The 19707-nt window shown below is 41.5% G+C and overlaps 2 protein-coding genes and 1 pseudogene across 2 annotated transcripts in view; all 3 read left to right on the top strand.

Annotated features, from left to right (window-relative positions):
* Window positions 1-292: 292 nt before the first annotated feature.
* Window positions 293-831, top strand: LOC138438219 (actin-related protein 2/3 complex subunit 3 pseudogene; annotated as a pseudogene).
* Window positions 832-2949: 2118 nt separating this feature from the next.
* LOC138436349 (uncharacterized) lies at window positions 2950-8785 on the top strand. Its single transcript, XM_069581967.1, has 3 exons — window positions 2950-2954; window positions 3494-3989; window positions 8690-8785. Exons 1-3 carry the CDS (start codon window positions 2950-2952, stop codon window positions 8729-8731), a joined length of 543 nt encoding a protein of 180 aa, XP_069438068.1. The 3' UTR covers window positions 8732-8785.
* PRICKLE1 (prickle planar cell polarity protein 1) overlaps window positions 8690-19707 on the top strand; it is a 108205-nt gene continuing 97187 nt past the window's right edge. The window contains exon 1 of the mRNA XM_069584545.1: window positions 8690-8812. The gene's annotated coding sequence lies outside the window, so the exon portion shown is untranslated. The remainder of the gene's footprint in view (window positions 8813-19707) is intronic.

Consider the following 19707-nt stretch of genomic DNA (forward strand, 5'->3'; position numbering starts at 1 on the left):
GAAGAACACCAGTCAAACTGGACTAGGGCTCACCCAGCAACCTCATTTTAACCTGATTATCTCTGTAAAGATTCTATTTCCAAATAAATTGCATTCTGAGATACTGGAATTGAAGACCCCAACTCATGAATGTTTGAAGGACACACTTCAGTGCATAAAGATATCATTTACAAAAATATGCATTTGTTATCAAAGCTTTAAAAGAAAAATAGACATTCCCTAAGTGAATTGATTTATTTATAAAAGATTTGGAGATTCTTTTCATTGGGGTTGAGACCTGGGCACCTCCAAGATGCCGGCTTACCACTCTTCCCTCATAGACCCCGACACCAAACTCATTGGAAATGTGGCACTGTTGCCTATCAGAAGTCAGTTCAAAGGACCTGCCCCTAGAGAGACAAAAGATACAGATATTGTAGATGAAGCGTATCTATTACTTTAAGGCCAATGTCTTCTTCAAAAACTATGAAATTAACAATGAAGCCTATAGGACCTTGATATATATAACTCTCTACATTTCTGAGTGTTGAAAGAAACCCAAAAGTGCAATTCTAAAAGCCAAGGTGAGAAAGAAATGTATACACTGAGAATCACTAATTTTCCCATTCCCAGAGAGCCTTTGGTTTTCCACTTAATGCCATTTATGCCAAACCTGCAGACAAATAGGAAGATGAAGTGATGAGGGCCTACTTACAACAGCTGAGGCAAGAGGCTGGACTGAGACTTTATGAGAAAGTTTTCGACTCTCAGAAGGATAAACCCAACAAGTGGTGGACTTGCTTTGTGAAGAGACAATTCATGAACAAGAGTCTTTCAGGACTTGTACAGTAAAGACAGCCTTGGACAGACACTGTCTCCACAGCTGTGGGCAGCATTTACAGCAAGATGTGCACAGTTCTTTGCCTTTATTTCATAAAGTTTTATACAGAGGCGAGAAAAGAGTGTCTTTACTTGAAGAGCTCTTTATCAAGAATTTGGGATGGGTTGGGTGGGGAAGAATGAGTTGGTGACTGGTGATTTGAAATGTCTTCAGTATTAAGCTGGTGCTTAATAAATAATAATAAAGAAATTACTAAAAAAAAAAAAAAAGACTTTGTACCACGTTGGTTTGCATAGACAAAGAAAATAACACCATTAGGATAAAAGACCCAGAAGAAACTGAATAATCCACAATAAAGAATACTTTTTCAGATTAAGTCCAAAATAGTTCTTTCCTAACTTACAGGACTTTGCTTGGAGGCTGGTGTAGAGAAGGGTGGTGTGAGACAATGCCTTATACACCAGCACTGTATAAACTTTCTACCTGCTGAGTCGTTTCTGCATGCCTAGCATTCAATCCTCCCAGCAGCTCTCTGGGGATGGATATTATTATCCTCATTTACAAATGAAGAACCTAAGCACCACTTTCATCCTAACTACATTATCCTAGGCTGCATTTGGGAAGCAGCTGGGCTGAGATTTGAACTCAAATTTCTCTAAAAACAAATTATCACATGTACCATCCAAAGTAATTTTGGGAGTCCTGGTTGAAGATCAGGTGTTCACCTTTGCAATAGGTCCAAAAGATGCTGTTCAGTGCATTGTCTAAACAGACAGCAATCCCCTTAACTGGCAACTGTGAACACCCTACAGTGCCCAACATGTTGGCTACCAAACAATAGGTGCTCAACAAATGAAACTTTTGTGAGGTCACCACAGAGCTCTAAGTCCTCTGATATCAGATTGATTTATCGATTTATTTCTCATCATAAGAAAGTAGCATTGTCTCCAGTTAATAGGGAGATCCAACTGCACCTTCCATAAATATACTTCTCTTGAGCTGCTCCATACCCAATTCTGCTGGCCACAAGCACCGAATGGTCCATCAGAGAGGATTTTCTCAGGAAGATGCAGTGATGCTTGGTCAGTGATGCTTTCCTCCACCCCATCCTCCACTGATTCTATTCCACAGTGTTATTCAATTTGTTGGAAAACTACTTTGACTTGAAGGTGTCCATTGAAACAATAGACAGGCACCCACAGATGGAGAGTGGACTCTTTGCCCTTATAAGTACTGATTTTCACAACCTCTATGGGTGGAATAAATCATTTTGTCAGCCTTCTGGACACTTCTGGAGTTTAGGTAGAAGCTAAAAGGCTACAGCTTAATAGAAGCATTTGTAACCCTGTTAAGATAAACACACAATTCCAAAAAAAAGGCTGAGAAGCAAGACAGCCTAGGTTGTTTTCCCCCAGATTCCCATCAGGTACAAACACCGGGAACAAGTGGAGTTACTTCAAAAGCAACAGTCTTGTTTCCTGAAAGATCTGTGCTCAGAGGTTTAGAAACTCAGGGGTGAATCTAGAGGTGAGAAAGTTTTCACAGCGCAGGGAGATCTAAATCAGATTTGGAATTGCAGAGCACAGGGCTGTGGCCAAACTTTCCTTAAATTTGTACTATTTCCCCTTCATTTTGTCTTAAATGTTATTGATTTTATATCCTTTTTTCATCAACTCAGAATTTGTTCAGTATTCCCTTATTTTACTCCCAGTTAAAATAGAAGAGATTTGGTGCTCCGAAAATTTCTAGAATTAGCTGTTTTGACTTTTCTTAAAGAAATTTAAAAATCCATCGATTAACACACCGCCCTCCCTCACGCATGCACACATCCTCTTCTTTCAGGAAGATGTTACAGTGTCCCAGAGGGTTGTAGAAGGGATTGAGAGGTCAAGGAATCCCTAGATTTTCAGAGACACCTGTCAAGTTGGGCTCAACACCTGCTGTCCGATCCACCCTCTGCAACCCCCGTGGAATGAAACTCCACTGATCTGGAACTGGAACGAGTGAGGGGGGTTAAGGTTCTAAGGCGACACAGATGTCAGGGCAGAACTTTCCAACAAGCTGAGCTCCACTTCATCTGAGAAAATGCGCCTGAGAGCCCAGCCCTGGAGACTGGGCAGACTGAAAACATGGAGTAGCTTGGCCAGGAAAATGATCATCGCGATGAAAGTAGTATTTTGAATACGACTCTAAGTGCGACACGCTAACTTGGCTCAGGCCGGGACATTGCGACGAGCTGAGGTTTTCACATGCGCTCCTCAGACTCTTGAGTTTTTATTGAGATGACCAGGGTGGGAGGGGAGGGGAGGCTGAATCTGTGGCTTCTTGCTCGGAGGTGGAGACAGCCCAGCCTGTGGGATTACACGAGATAGGATCGAGTACAATCCGGTCCCCAGTGAGGCGAGGCGCGCCGGAAGGAATCGAAGTAAGAGTTTAATTAACTATCCCGCCCCGACCAAGCTAAAGGAAAAGAACCCCAAATAGGCAACCCCGAAACCGTTTGATCAGAGGAAATTGGGTTTGTCTTTTTTGCTCCTTCACCCTTCCTGTCTTTCCATCCATCAGAATGCTTGGTTTAAAAAAAAAAAAAAAGCGTATAATTGGGGGCGGGGCAGAGAAGACCCGACTGCACTAGAGAACCCCCGCTGCGCCCAGGCGAACTTCATCCCGCAGATTGCGCGGACTCAGCTCAGCCCTCCCGCGGCGCCGAGCCGGTCCAACCAGCCCGGGCTCCGCGCGCCCTCGGCCGCCGGAATCCGGCGCCGACCCGCCAGCCTTTCGCAGCGGAGCCGGGGCCGCGTGGGCGCGCGCGGCCCGGATCCCGCGGCGGGTTCCGCGCTCCGCGTTTTCGCTCGCGCCAGGCGGGCGGCCGAGGGCGGGGTGCGCGGCGGCGCGGAGAGGGCTGGGGAGCCGGGCGCACTCCGCCTGCAGCCCCGCGAGCGCCGCCTCCCGCGGCCGCCGCGCCAGACAGCGCGCCCCGGAGCGTGCCCGCCTCGCGCCGCCAGCGCTGACCTCCGCGAGGGGCGCCGCGGCCGCAACGGCCACGTCCCGGGTGCCGGATGGTTTCTGCGCTGCCCGCCTTCGCCCGTCGCTGACACCGCGGAGCGCGGGTCCGCAGAGCCGACGCAGAGTCGACGACCGTCCAGCCGAGTCCCGCTCCCTCTCTGAGGTGAGTGGGCTCTGCAGAGGGGCTGCGGGTGCGGCGGTGGGCGGCTAGCGCCGCGGGGTAAGGGCCGAAAAGGTCCGCGTCACTGCGGGGCGTCTGACACTCGGAGTGGTTCGGTGTCGCAGAAGATGCGGGAGATGGGCATAACCGGTTTGTTGGGCTGTGTAGACAGTGAAAGCAGATACTGGGGCTGCGGCACCAGAGGGCTTCAGATAGCCTGCCAGCACCGCTCCTGTTGGCTGCAGCACAACCAACTCTTCCTTTGATTCTTCCCTGCGTGGAAACCGTTCAGGGGCCCCAGAGTTGGGGCGCTGCGGGGCGCAGGGAGGCCAGGGCGCATTGGTCAGTGTCCGCCGCTTAGGATCGCCTGTCACCTACCGGCGTCCAGAGGCAGGCTGCCGACTCTCCCCTAACACTCCGGGGAAAGGGTCGATTGCTTTTTTCCTGGGGTGCATCAGCCCCCTACCTCCCGCCCCAGCAGAGCTGTTTTCTGCGTGTAACACGAATATGGGAAAGAATGGGAGCGTCGACTTCCTTTTAGGCAGAAAAAGTTAAAGAAACTGGGCATGTTAATAATTAGCAGGACCCGGACTCAGGATGCAGCAGAAAGCTGTTAAATTTTCATTGCCCTCTAAGAAAAACAAACGGCATCGCCAGTGACTATTGGCAGTGCCGTGTTATTTTGGGGACTTTGGGGAAATTGTCCATAGATTGTCTTCAGGAGGCTGAAGAAGGAGGTGGGGGTGGGGGAAGGACGGCTGGCACCGCTCTGCGTTCCAGCTTGCCTAAGGAGGGTTCAGAATCACAAGCCAAACACGTTTGGTTGCTGATTTCTTGAAGAGTATGGAAGGCAGAGCCACTGCGGCCCTGAGCAAGGTGAAGAACACGGCATGGGAACTGCCTAAAGGAAAAGAACATGTAAGGATCTTGCCTCTCCCAAGGAATTCAGCTGCATTTGTGCTATAAAAAGCATGCATATATATGTGGCTTTTAGGATGGGTTTTATGGAGAAGAGGTTGTATGTGATGAAATTGTACCTGCGGTAGTTTGTCTAGCTCCCAATTTTAACCAGTACTTCAGAAGGGTGTTTGCTGCTGATGTTACATAATCAATGTGGTTCACTGTCAGATATTTTTTAATGTGTTTTTGGAGTAAAAGGAACTTCCATCTGTTACTTCAGACAAACCCAAGGTGTAGACGGGTGAGGGTTGCTGAATATTTGCCCTGGTCTGGCTCCAGATGTGTGAGCTCAGCTGTTGCCTGTCACTTAGGTGACAACTGGCCTTTTCCCACTAAGCCTTTGCTGTCTCCATTATCCTCAGTGAAGTGTTCAGTCGCCTTCTATTATCAGAGTGGACTCTAGCCGCTTGGGAGGCGGTAGCCTTGTTTGACCATTCCCAACAATATGTCTGTTTTCAGACTTTAGGAAGGGGGAAAAGAAATCCCATGACAGCAAGATAGATACATTCTGAATTGAGCACCAACTTAATCCAAAGCTCCTGCTTTAATCAAGACAGCTCTGGAAGGATGACGCAATATTTGTCAAGCCTTTTTCTCTGGAACAATATTTACTCCCACCAGGGGATTTTAAACTTAAACAGCAGCCATTTATCTTGCTGTCTGGTGGGGCCCGGTTCAGTTTGCCTCCATGTGGTCCCAGCCTAGGTGGCTGGGCCGGGCCTGGGACAGGAATCTGTCATTGTAGCCCAGCTGGAACCTGAAGAAAGCAAAATACAGCACCTGCTGGTACCAGGGAGTTCCTAAATGCCGTCAACTGGCAAGTCAGGAAATACAGAGGAGATGCTTTAAAGCCCTTCCAGAAATGTTTATACAAAGGATTTAAAGGTTAACAATGCATATGCTCTACATATTAAAACTAAAAGGTGCTAGAAATAAATGGACATTACCCACAGTTGAAAGTTGGCACACTGCTGATGAACTTGAAAATCTCTATTTTGATAAACCATGGCTAACGACAGTGACTTCTCATGACTAAGCCTAGGAAGGAAGGAAAGGGAGGGACTTCTGAAGAACCAAAGGACTGGATGGAACATAGGGGGAGCCATATTGATATAAGCAAATGGGTTTGTAAGTTAATTTTTCCATTCTTAATTTACTACTAATTTGTGATTTATCACTAAATGACCCTGTTGGTTCACAGGTTTTTAAGGAAAAGTGATGTATTTTACTCGTGACAGATTCAATCAGTTCTGCCAGTAATACCACTGAACCTTTAAAAGTTTATCATGTTTTTAAAATCAGGGTCTATGGAACCACCATTTGTCTTTCTAATTAAGGAGGTTGTAATGAGTCAGCTTGGGTCACCCAAGTAAAAGTTAATATCAGCTGAATGAAGAAAAGACCCTTATAAGAGTTAATAGCTAAACTATAAAGTTTAGAGTCAGATATAGGTAAAAGTCTGGTTACTCCTAATAACCTCTCCTACGATAACTCTGAAAAGACACAAAAGAAAAGAGGTAACAACTTAAAAATTCTTAAGTCAGAATTTTAAAAAGCTGAAATCTAAGTTTTGAAAAGTGACATTGTGAGATAATTTCTATAGAAGCTTTTATAATTACTTGAAAATCAAACAAAAGGGAGTTGAGTCTTATGACTGACTCTTCGTAATACTCATGAAATGGAACAGGAATTTTTAAAATGATTCTCCAGTAATTAAGTGTACCTGTTGTAATGGTATATACATGGTACTTGAGAATGCCCATATTACAGGAAACAATTTTCAGAAAAGATTATTCTGGTTACTGCAGTTAATTTTCTGGTTAAAGTAGTTTATAAAGAGTAAATTTTTCCTTTTAAAGAAGGAAGGTAATTTTAAAAGTCAAAGTGATCCTCATCTGTGCATAAAAATGTTAAAGATGCCAATGGGCTAGAGTAGATGCCTTCCACTTGGGAGAAAAATAGCTCTTTTTTTTGCTCCAGGTTACATAAAATAGTACTAATTGTTTAACTCATTCAAGTGAGAATATTCAGTTTGCTTAAATGCAGGCCTAATTATTTCACAATAAAGAGAGTTAGGAAAGAGAATGAGTTGTGTTTCTAGGTTGGTTGGTTGGTTGGTATTTTGAGGGTTCACTCCTGCTTTGCTGTCTGGTCTCAGAACAAAGCAGTAGTGTGTTGTGCCCTGGTATCTTTAGAAGGTCTCTGTGAGCATGTGAGCTGGGAGAGGAAAGGACAATAGTCCTGGTGCCAAGTCCTGCTTCGATGCTGTTCCTCGAAACCTCAGGTGGCACATGGAGTCAGAGCCAAGTGCCAGGACCCAGCTGGCCCCACTTCTGGATTCTTCTGTCTCTGGACACAAGCAAGCATAGCCCCCAGCGCTGCCAGGAACCAGTACCCAACCCTCTGGTCTACTGCCGTGCAGAACCGGAGTCGGCAGAAGTTAACTGTGTGTGTGTTGGTGGAGGAACACGTATGAAGAGTGGAGAAGGCCTGGCCCGAAATTGCACTGGGATCCGCCTCACTCCCCACTTCCCCCACTCCCCTCTCTCCTGAAGGCAAGATGGTGGGAAGAGACAGGCTTCACAAGTTGGAGCACGCTGATGTCATGACACTTCTGGCACGGAGACACGGCAGAATAATCGGACCCTTTCCCATGTGCCAGAATGACATGGTTTTTCCAAGGATGACTCCTGAGCCAGTGGTCCACTGCTCTGACTGTTTCCAGTCCCCTGGGGGATCAAACCTCTCAAAGAGAATGTAAAATCCTTCCTGTGTCTCTGTTTTGTATGCTTGTTTAGACTAAACTCTAAAATGCATTTTGGTTAGTTTTGAAGAGACCTCTGTAGAACAAGAGTGATTGCCCAGCCTGAACTGATTAGACCTTTCCAGATTCATTTCCCTATGAAGAGAGATTTTAAATGTAAAATAAAAATAAAAATGTCAGCAGAGCAGAAGCCAGTGTAAACATTCTAAAACTTAGAGCTGTGAACTAACAAAGCAGCTGTCAGTTACTTGGACTTAACGTTTTGCCTCCTGTCGGTAACTTGGTCCTAAGCGACCCTAAAAGACAACTGACCGATTTGACTGCAGTTGTATTTTTCTCACTGGTAAGTTTGGAGTCAACTCTTGGGAGAGAAGCCTTTTATTTCTAGTGGATTACACTTCAGGGGGGAAAAAAAAATGAAGGCTGTGTTATTTCAGTTGTTCAAGTACTGAAGTCATGTACTCCTTTCTAAGAGTTTTGTCCTGACCACTGATTTATAGCACCTACCAGTTTTTGCTTTGTGTACACTTCCCTGTGTTTCCTTCTTGTCTCATTGGGGATCTGGAAAGAAAGAGACATCGATAATACAGTGAAAATATTGTAGTCAAACGCTGCCAGCAAGGAGACCCCTGGGTGCAGCATGCTCTCCCTGAGCTGCCCTGCTTTTATCTGCAACAGCAGATCCCACGGCTTGCAATTATGGTCTTTGACTTTGGTAACAATTCTGTTTGAAATGTTTCCAATTACACACAATATTGGCGGCATGCAGCAGCTGCATGCCAAAAAGCATTTCCAAGTATGTTCCAAGAATCAGCCTGTGATTGCTTTTAATTTAAATAAAGGCTATTTGGTTTCCTGTGAAGTTTTTTTATAACCACCTTCTCCCCACCAACCCCATTTTTGTCACCTTTAAAAAAAAAAAGTCTGGTATAAAGTAGCCACCACTTAATGTGACACAATATTGGCCCTGGTTTTCTAGGATGGCTCTTGGTTTTGCGCAAGCATGAGGACTGTTCAATAAAGAAAAACTTACAGAAACATTGTACAGCTGTTTGGATTTCCCCAAAGAAGAAAAGAAGGAAAGATTATCTGAGCTTGTATTGTAAGTAGCCAATGTTTCGAATTTTTCTGCCTCCTTCTTTACAGATCTGTCATTGTAGTTATCTATTTAGGTCACTGAAGATTCTTTGGTCCAGTGTCTTCCCTTCAGATTCCTCTAGTTTTCTTTTTGTGAACCCATGAACATGTGTTAAAGACACATTAGAAGGTTAGAGAAAGGTCAATAAGAACATTCTTAAAACAGTGGGCTGGTGGGGGAAGGGGGCACAGAAAGAGAACCAGGGAAATAATTTCACCATTCTACAGCAACCAAACCTGCCACATTGCTCCCTCTATGGGCTTGAAATCTCTGAATACTGAAACCTTTTAAAACAGCAGTGGCTTAAATCTTTTAATAGCTACCAGATATACTTGCCTTATTAAATCTGAAAATAAGAAAATATACACTCTCAGGACTTGGAGTGAAGGGATTAGTTACAGGACTGGGAGGTTCTGTTTCTAGGATGGTTTGTTGGCCCATTTGAAACGTAACACCTAGAGCCAGAGGGTATCCAATAGCTGAGGTGCTAAGATGGTCCCAATTAGGGTGTTTTCACGTAGGCCCTTTCAATCCTGGCAAAAGCATCTTATAGAATATAGTGATTCTTTGGGCTGAACAGTAGTTTACTTGCATAAGTGCCAACATCTCTTCTGGCATTTTTGGAAATCTTCCATCATGTAATAAATAGTGCTGTATAATCCAAATTTGTAAATGCCATGTTTCATGTAGCCCTTTTAGAGACAGCTGAAATTAACCCAGGCTGCTAGGGATTGTTAGATCCTGGAGGTTAGGTTACTGCCTCCATCCAGAGTGCTACCACGAATGAATGATGATGGAGGCCTTTGATCAAAGCTGGAAGAAGGTGCAAGGTTAGCCTTAGTGTAAGGAGCGCCCACCAACCAACACTTAGGCTTGTCCTTTCTCCTTGAAAACTCTTTCAATTAAGCAAACCATCTCAGAGGAAATTTATTCAACTCAAGGTAAAATGAGGTTTATGTTGCTTTACCAGCTGAGCACCCCAGCCTGCCAAATACTTAGCCCACCCTGACCCATGTGGTTTTGTAGGGACAAAACCTAATATAGTTACTATGGTTGAACTGGAAAGTCTGTTAAAACCTATTTATATACTGGCCAGTTCCTCTGCCCTCATTGCACTGCTATATTCTGGATACAAACACATATACAACCAACCCTCTTTCAATCTAATAATAGTAAACTGATTTAGATCATGGTATAGTTTCACCAAAGGCATTTGTACTTCCCTTTTTCTGTCTTTTATCTCAATGATAAGTAAATAATATGATATTCTTCTGAAGAAACTCATAACTTGTTAACTGTAATTGATGTTTTCAGCTCTGTTATTTACATGCTTGAATAATCTAAATTCCGTCATTAGGAACTGGAAAAGACTTAGATGGTGTGGCATTTTGTTTTGCTTCAAAATATCTGCCAAACAATTTAAGGAACTGTTAGATTTTATGTCAGAAGACTCCTTAGTGCTCTAGTGTTGGAATACTTGTTATAATGTGTGTCAAAAGGAGACTGCATTTTAAATTCTTCTGTGACTATGTAATTAATAAGTATGTTCAGTGCTTGAGGTATGCACATGTTACATAATTTTTAGAAAGAGATAAAGTTAGGTCTGAAGTGCATTAGGATATCACAGATGTTTCTTGTAAGAAAATGCATATACTTCATCGGAATTTTGAACTCTTTTCTGGTGCTGAGCTTTGTTCCTCACAAGGGTCATATGAATAATTTCATTGAGTTGCTTCAGTTCTTATTTACACAAGCTTTGAGAAGAGAGCTGAAGTGATAAATAACTTGCCCCCTCACCCAGTTCTGAAATGCCTTAGCCTTTTATGTTTTTGTGAGTATGAAGGGAGGGAATAAAATATACAGAGAAGATGTTTGTGTTTAACTAACTTAATCATATAAGTTCCCTTTGTGGGTCTTCTATAAGCTTAAACAGCTTGTCAGGCTAATAGCCAAAAACATGTCCTCAAGTACTGCCAAACGTGTTAAAAGCAGACCAGGCTTTCTTTATATTGAGGTACTGGAAACATATATTTTTTTAACCTTCTAAATTTTAGAAATAAACCAGAAAAGAAATTACTCTCTTCTTCTCCTTACCCACAAAAACCAAAAGTATTATTCATTGCAGTGCTGAAATGGAAACTGATGGGAATAATGATATTTGTATGGGAGTGTTTTAAACTGGCTTGACTTGGCTCTTTAAACAGGGAGCAACCAGGTTACCATGGTACTTGATGGGTCTTTATTTTTTATATATTTATGTTGCCTGTACACACTGGCTTTTATACTTTGGTTCAGGAGCTTTTGGAGAAGAAAATGGCAACCTACTCCAGTACTCTTGCCTGGAGAATCCCATGGACGGAGGAGCCTGGTAGGCTACAGTCCACTGGGTCACAGAGTTAAATACGACTGAGCAACTTCACTTCACTTCAGGAGCTTTTGGTCAAGTGCTTGTTCAATTCAGTCGCTCAGTTATGGCCAGCTCTTTGCGACCCCATGGACTACAGCACGCCAGGCTTCCCTGTCCATCACCAGTCCCCAGAGATTGCTCAAACTCATGTCAATCAAGTCAGTGATGCCATCCAGCCATCTCATCATCTGTCGTCCCCTTCTCCTCCTGCCTTCAGTCTTTCCCAGCATCAGGGTCTTTTCCAGAGAGTCAGTTCTTCACATCAGGTGGCCAAAGTATTGGAGTTTCAGCTTCAGCATCAGTCCTTCCAATGAATATTCAGGACTGATTTCCTTTAGAATGGGCTGGTTGGATCTCAAGAGTCTCTCTAACACCTCAGTTCAAATGTACAGTACTTGGACATTTATCCTGATTTCTTCTTGAGTGGAGATTCAAGAACAGACAGTGGTGATGTGGTATAATAGTGCAGAAGTTTTTTTACCTTCATTTTTTAATATCAGAAAATTTGGACTGTGGTACAATAGCTGTATGATTTCTAGTCAGCCCACTCAGCCTCTCTGGGCCTCAGTTTCCTCATATGTAGAGTAAGGGACTTAGTCCAGGTCAGTGCATGTTGACCGTAGATGTGAACCATAAACACCTGTGGAGCAAATGCACAGAGGTTTTTTAAGGGAGTGGGTTTGGGGTGGAGTTTTGCACATTTAACTTGAAAAAGCTCCTCAAGTAATTTGATGCCCAGCTGTGGTTGAGAACCACTAAATTAGATGATCTCTAAGATTTCCTTCCAGTTCTAAAATTTTATGTTCCTAATCCTACTGGACTGAACGTTTTTCCTTCCTTCCTTTCTCTTTTGTTCATTTGTTCGTTCATTCATAACAGCTATGTTCATTCCTAATGTCACTGTCAAAATGTAGACATTTTAGCCCAGTTCCAGGAAGATCTATGTTCTGCTCCTGTGAGTAGATGGTAATTGATGTAAGGGGGGAACCACATTAGTTCCCCATTGCATATCCAATGCCTAACACAGTGCCTGGCACATAGCAGACATTCGACAGCTACAGAGAGCCCCCAAAAGTCAGGAAACTTAGAAAATGTGATGCTAGTGATTTTAAAATAATATGGTCATTATTCTGTAGTGTACACAGTAGTATAAATATAATGTACACATTAAACTTATATAATGTTAAAAGCCAGTGTTACCTCAATAAAAGATAAATTTTAATGAAACAATATGCCCAATATTATGCCCAAATAATATGGGCATGTAATATGCCAAGTCAAATAATATGCCCAATCTGTTTTTATCAACCTCCAAATACCTTTCAGGTAAAGTGTCTCCAAATTTAAAGCAATGGATATAATTGTTCCTCTGAAAAATAGCATAATAAATACATTATTTCCCTTATGTTTCCAGACTTTGGGGATACTCTGTAGCATACTGATTATATTTTTCCCAGATTAGCAGTTGGCCTCATTGCTTTAAATGTGGAGGTGCTTCACCTTGAAAAGGTATCTGGAAGCTGACAAAAAAAGATACCAAGCATATTACTTGAGAGTGTGATTAATGCATTATGTAAAACAGTTTATCCTGTGAAAACCATGGTTTGCCTGTTTCCTGATCTCTTGGACTCCTCCTTGAATGAATGATTTTCCAGTTTTCTGCCTTCACCTGTGTGTGTCAGTTTAAGTATAACACAATCAAATCACTATAAACTTTTCACAGTTTATATGACAAATTTAAAACCTTATTATAATTTGAAGTCTTATTTTAAAATATTTTAGATTACAGAGGTCAAAATTTTTAAATAGATTGCTAATTACTGTTATTTTATAGCCAGCAATTACTTTGTATCCTTTTACAGACATGATTCCACATCATTTATTTCTTAATCTATAAACTGCTTTAAAACTGTCCATATCCACAGAGTGTGTATACATATATATGTATATGTACACACATGTATATATTGTTTTAGATCAGGTAAATCAGAAATCTCAATAAAATATGAGACTCACATTCAGTTTTTCTCATAATGACTGTGATGCATCTGAAAGTTTTGCCATCAAGCAGGGGAAAATTCTTGGTTGCATAGTTTTGTGGAAATGGATTAAATGAGTTGGTTGCCCATTTTGTTTCTTTGCTCTTTTCTTCAGTCTATAAAAAAAATGGGTTATTTCCTATCATTATGCATTATTACCATTACTGTAGAACATAGATTAAAAAGAACTTAAACCAATCAGTTGGGGCTTCACAGGAGGCACTGGTAGTAAAGACCCTGCCTGCCAATGCAGGAGACATAAGAGACACAGGTTTGATTCCTGGGTCGGGAAGATTCCCTGGAGCGGGCATGGCAACTCACTCTCGTATTCTTGCCTGGACAATCCAATGGACAGAGGAGCTTGGTGGGCTACAGTCCATCCATAGGGTCACAAAGCGTCAAACAGGACTGAAGTGACTTAGCGCACACGCAAGCAAGTCTGTCGGTATAATTGCTGATCACATTTACTTAGTCGGAACAAAAGGAGACATTTGATCCTTACCTTGTTTACTGATTTTGTTGTTGCTGCTGTATGTCACCGTTCTTAAGGGGAGGGAGGGTATTGTTTTGTTATTAATTAAAAGAACTTCAAAAATTGACCTTTCTAAAACCTGGAGAACTGTCCAGTTTCCTTTGAATTTTCTCACTGTGAAAGCTTGGCCAGTAACAAAATCAGCTAGTGTCCACTCTTTTTCTCTACTGTACGCCCATTGACAAATCAACTAATCAGGGCCTCAGAGTAGACATTGACACCTGCATTATCTGCTTGGGTTGTTTGTACAACTTAACTGGAAAATTCTCTCAGTATGTGAAGAGATACTACCGTTAAGGTATTTGAGTTAGGTAAAAGATTAAGTAGTCACTAAACAGGGTTTCAGGATCATTGCAGATAAATTGAGGGCTGGTTCAAAGTGTTGTATAAGCCTTATTATTTGTAGGTTTCACTTTCCAGAAGTTTCACAGCTTATCTCCTTGTTTGTTCTGGACTTCAAGCTAGTATAAAAGTACATGTGTAGGGTTTTTCCAGGTGGCATCATGGGTCATTCCATCATTTCAGGTCTCAACTTAAAAAGTCATTTTTAAGAAGGCCTTTCCTGTTCACCCTACATGAAATAGCAGAGCCCCCGCCACCCCCAGCCACTCTGGAAACCCCTGAACCTGCTTCACTTTTCTCCATAGCCCTTGTCACTTCTGGCCAGATATTTCCTTATTACAGCTGTTCCAAAAAGAAATCTCTGTGCTGTCTGGCCTGTGGCTTTACCCGCAATCTTAAGAGTACTGCCTGGCATATAGTCGGTACTTAATAAAATACCTGCAGAATGAATGACTGAAAATATTTAAGGAGCTTCAGATTCGAGCATCCCCTCCCCAGTCTAATAATATGTATACTAATATATATAAGCAAGTTAGAGAGTTTGCTCTTATTCTCCTTCTTAATATAGGACCATAAAGTTAGCAAATGGTCACCCTTGTTTTAAAGGGTAGGCATTTGGGGACCATTTTAATGTGAAATATAAAGGGAAAACAGAAACCAAGATTTCTTGGTTAATTAATTTCTGTTAATGTGATAGATAAAGGGAAAACAGAAACCAAGATAAAGGAAAAAACAGAAAATAAGTTGAAAATTTCCAGAACTGAGTCTTTTGTGGGGGGTGGTTATTTTATTTATTTTTTTGGCAGGGGGCAGTTGGCAACTACAGTGGAGTTTCTGAGCTGTTTCCTCCCTTATCTGAATAAAGCCAGAGAAATGTGATGGAGTATGAGGAAAGAGACTGATCAAATACCCCTTCTCCCTTCTCTCCATCACAAAGTGATCAATGATATGTAAGCACATAGCAAACCAATACCATATTACTAGAAACAAGAGGAAATATTGGTAACAAGGAAGCTGTATGACATCCCCCTTCATAATGCTTCTCTGTAACCGTAAAACAAAAGTAGAGGCAGTATCTGCAGACAGACTTGTGCTATTGCCTCCTATGTTAAAATAAGGGTGATGGACCATCTTTCACTCAAGAAATCCTGACTTAAATTCCAGAGGTGAAAAGCTAATCCTCTAAGTGATTTCAGCCAGCTTAGTAGGAAACATAGCTGCTCGAAATTATTATTTTAATGTCTCAGGTTCCAGGGCTAAATTGGCAGTGAGTCAGCTTTCCTATTAAGGCACTGTGCCAACTTATTTGTCCAGAAATTATCCTGTTTTAACTTGGGGGTTCTTTACTTCTAATAAGGCTAATACCTCTGAAGTACACAAAGCACTTTCAGATTCATCTCATTTACTTTCATTGCATCTTTGCATAGAGGTCTAACCAAGGTTATCTTCAATTTATTGATGAAGAAGCTGCCTTTTAGTTCAAGATGCACCTTTCTAGGGAGTTTCGTTTGGATTTTTAGAAAGAAACAAAAGAAAGACGAAAAATGAGCAAGCAGTTATAATCTGTCTAAAATTGTTTGACAATGTTTTATTGTTTTGTAAATCTTTCTGTGTATATATTGTTCTACATTAAGTGCTTTGAGATAACTATAGCCTCTACTACTGCTAACTTGCATGTAATCTTGGACAGGTCACTTAATTTTCTCGACTTCTTACCTACGCTATGCCTCAGTTTCCTGAATGATAAAGTGAGAGGCCTGATGACCTTTTAGGCTCAAAATTTTCTTGATTCTAAAACACTGGGTTTGGAGGCTGTAACTTTAGGGGAGTGGTTCATAGATAAGGGCTGAGGGGCTTCCCTGGTGATCCAGTGGTTAAGAATCCACTTTGCAGTGCCGGGGACACGGGTTTGGTCCCTGGTTGGGGAACTAGCATCCCATGTGCCTCTGAGCAAGTAAACGCATGCACCGCAGCTAGAGAGCCTGTGTCCTGCAACTGCTGAAGCCCAGGTGCCACAACTAGAGGGAGTCTGTGCAGAAGATCCCGTGCGATGCAGTGAAGAGCCCACATGCCGAAACTAAGACCCGCTGCAGCCAGATAAATGAATAGGAGCTGATAGTACTATTATTAATTGTCAGCATTACCTAAATCCCTGATTAGAAGTATTTAGCAGTCTACTCAAAATTATTCATGTTAACCAGGTGCATCTTTTAAAGATGGTCTTTTTATTCATATTACAGTGCAGCCATTTCAAAATTCAACAGTAGCTGTATTTTAAAGACCTAAGAGAATGTCCGGTTTGGTTTCCCCTTACCAAAAGTCTGGTTTAATAGGTTACACTGTAATTTAATATGAGGAGCTTAAAATGCCTTAATATTCAGAGCAAATTATTAATCTGATGTAGTTACAGCAATGGCATACTTATATGCACACTGAAAGTTACAAATGTGAGCACTGTGTTTATAAATGGGAAATGTGGAAAATGTATAAAGGAGAACTCAAAGTAGTATGTTCACTTACTTATGTAATCACATAGTGATTATATTTTGTTAAAATGTTCATTGACCAAATTGGAATTAATTGGGGGAAGTTTGAAGAGGGTTTGCTGGAAAATAAGAGTAGCCCAGGATCCATTTTAGTTGCATTCCTAATATTTTTTAAACCATAATAAAATTCTTATCTCCCGACTCTCCCAGTAAAAGCTGGTGTAAATATGCAGTCAGTGGTGAAACTCTTTCTGTATTAATCTTAATATACATTGGCCTGTGTCACCATACGTACTGCCCTGGCTAGTCCATTTTTTCTAGCACTGTGATTAATTAAATCACTGATTTTTAAGCAAATTCTCAGGCTCTTGGATCTTACTCACATTCTAATTAGGCTGAGGTTACAGACAGCCCACCGGGAGGCAGGGTACCACTTATATTGTATCTCTGAAGATGGAGGTTGTGAGTTGTTGGGATGAACACAGCAATGAGCCATGGCTCACATCCCAGCAGATTCACAAGTGACTGTTAAGTGCTGTTCCAATAAGAAGGCCTATAGAAATGTGACATTAATAATCACCAGTTTGAATCTGGGTCACTTCAGCCATGACTCAAAGATCAAACGCTATCAGCTGGTAATGAGTGTGTGAAAGTGCTGCAGGAAAGTGTTCCATCTCTTAATGACACCTTTGTAGGCCTTCTCAGGAGACAGCCAAAGGGAGGGATAGAAATAAAGTCGCATCTGCTCCTTGGTCTGGAGGCCAGCCCTCCAGGTTACGATTGGCACACTTTTGCAAAGATGTTTTCTGAACAGTTCACAGTAGTTTGTTGTTCCAGCTTCTTAAATGGATATGTAGAACCTTTCATCTTCTGCCTCTTTTCCTGGCCATTTATTCACTTCAAAGTGATGTAGCTGTTTTGAATATTCTCCACTGCCTTTTCGCTCCTCTGAAGAATAAGAAGCAATTTCACTTAGGAATTCACGTTAACCGTTTAATGTGAAAGTTTCCATTTTGTTTCAGTTTAGGGGCATCATTTTCACTTGAGCATACCTTCATTGAGCCCTGTGCTTTGTCAGGCACTGTGTTAGGCTCTGGGACTACAGACATCAACTGAGGATAGTTCCTCTCTTTAAAAAGCTCACCATTTTATAGAGAAGGAAGGCATTGGAGCACTTGTGAAATACTGTGGTGGAGGCACGGATACAGAAATGTGCCAGATATAGTAGTGACACAAAGCCAAAAGTAGGAGTCGTTTGTTCTGTATGACTTTTTAAGGAAGGCTCCAGGGACGAAGAGAGTTGAGTTGGGTCTTGATGACCGAACAATGACTTATTTTAGTCAGAAAGCAAAATTTGTGCAAAAGCAGGAAACAAGACAAGCATGATGGTTAGTGAATTACAAATCTTTACATTTGGCTCTAAGATTAATTATGCAGTGGACTTATTGCCACCTTTTTAACACCTCAGTTTCAATCAGAAAATAAGAGATGAATTTTGACAACTTGAATTGTAACCCTGTCTTTCTTCTCTGTAATTGACTTTAAACTTCTGAATCAGAGCTCACTCTTCTCCTCCTTAAATGTTGCATTAGCCTGGCCAACCCACCAGGTATTTATTTACACTTGTGTCTTCACTGTTATGTTGGTACAATCTAAATTTATTTACTCTTCAGTTTCACTGCCAAGTTTCAATTTCAGCCTCAAGTGTTTAGACAACATTATATAATAAGTGTTACACTTTTATGACATTTGCTTTAGTACTGTAAGAGCTTTCCATGAAAGCTAATGGTTGGGAAAAAAAGAAGCCTGAATGTCACCAAGTGGCCTCCAGATGTGTTTTATCGTGTTGGTATCTCTGTTTTGTTTTCATGAAAACTTTTTTTAAGTTTAAAAAACCTTACCAAGCAGAAAAAGCAGACAATAGACTTGTAGGAGATGAACTGTTTTCATTTCCTGATTGTTATTTCTTGATCTCCTGTTTCAAAAGCTATGATTCAGCTGAAAAAAATCTGTAACAATATAATTTGGAGTACTGTACTGTTTAAAAGCAAGTCAAGTTATGTTTGTTTTTCAAAGATAAGTCCACTCCTTAGGTTGGAAGGCCCTCTGTGTTTCAATATGTTGTTCTTAAGTGTGGTGAGATTTAGATGTGATTTAACATCTTTCAGAATTTCTTCCATCTAATTGTTCACTGAGCAATCAGTTTGTTTTCAGGCAGTCTGGAATGTAATAAATATTTTGTAGCATATGGGGCTGAACGTGCCCATTGTAAAAGGTTTTATAAGCTTTAATTTTCACAACAACCAGATACACTCTACTTTATTGATGAGAAGTCCACAGACAGTGGAGTTCAGAACGTTGCCCAGATTCATTGAGCAAAGTGGTTGACAAACTTTTTGGATAGCTGAACACTGTTCTCAAACACAAGGTTATCCAGAACTCCAGCCTATCAAGTAGGAACTGCTCTTGTTGAGAGGAAAAAAGGGAGTTTGTGATAGGGCTTCCAGATTTATCAAAATAAAAAAGCCACGCAACATGCTTGGTGAATTTGAATTCCAGATAAACAATTGAGAATTTTTTTTATGTTGCCTCACAGACTGTGAGAGAATAGACTGTGGTTTTGCCAAGAGGGAGGGGGTGGGTGAAGGAAGGACGAGAATTTGGGATTAGCAGAGGTAAACTGTTACATATAGGATGGATAACCAACAAGGTCCTACGAACTATATTCAATATCCTGTGATAAACCATAATGGAAAATAATATTTTAAAAAAAGAATGTAAAAAAATAATTTTTAGTGTAAGTGCATCTCAAATATTGTATGTCCCTAAAAAAAAGAAATGATTGGTAGTTTGTCTGAAATTCAGTTTTAACCATGCATCCTGTATTTTACCTGACAACTCAAAGTTCCTATTTCTAGCTCCACCCTTTCAATGCCCCTGTGTCCTCCTCAGCCAGGTGAGAGTCCTGGCTCCTTGCACACAGTTTAGGAAGAAATAGAAGGGACAGAAGAAATGTGTACAAATGCTCCAAGAGAATTAATAATACATTTTTC

This window comes from Ovis canadensis, chromosome 3 (assembly GCF_042477335.2).
Source record: "Ovis canadensis isolate MfBH-ARS-UI-01 breed Bighorn chromosome 3, ARS-UI_OviCan_v2, whole genome shotgun sequence".
NCBI lineage: Eukaryota > Metazoa > Chordata > Mammalia > Artiodactyla > Bovidae > Ovis > Ovis canadensis.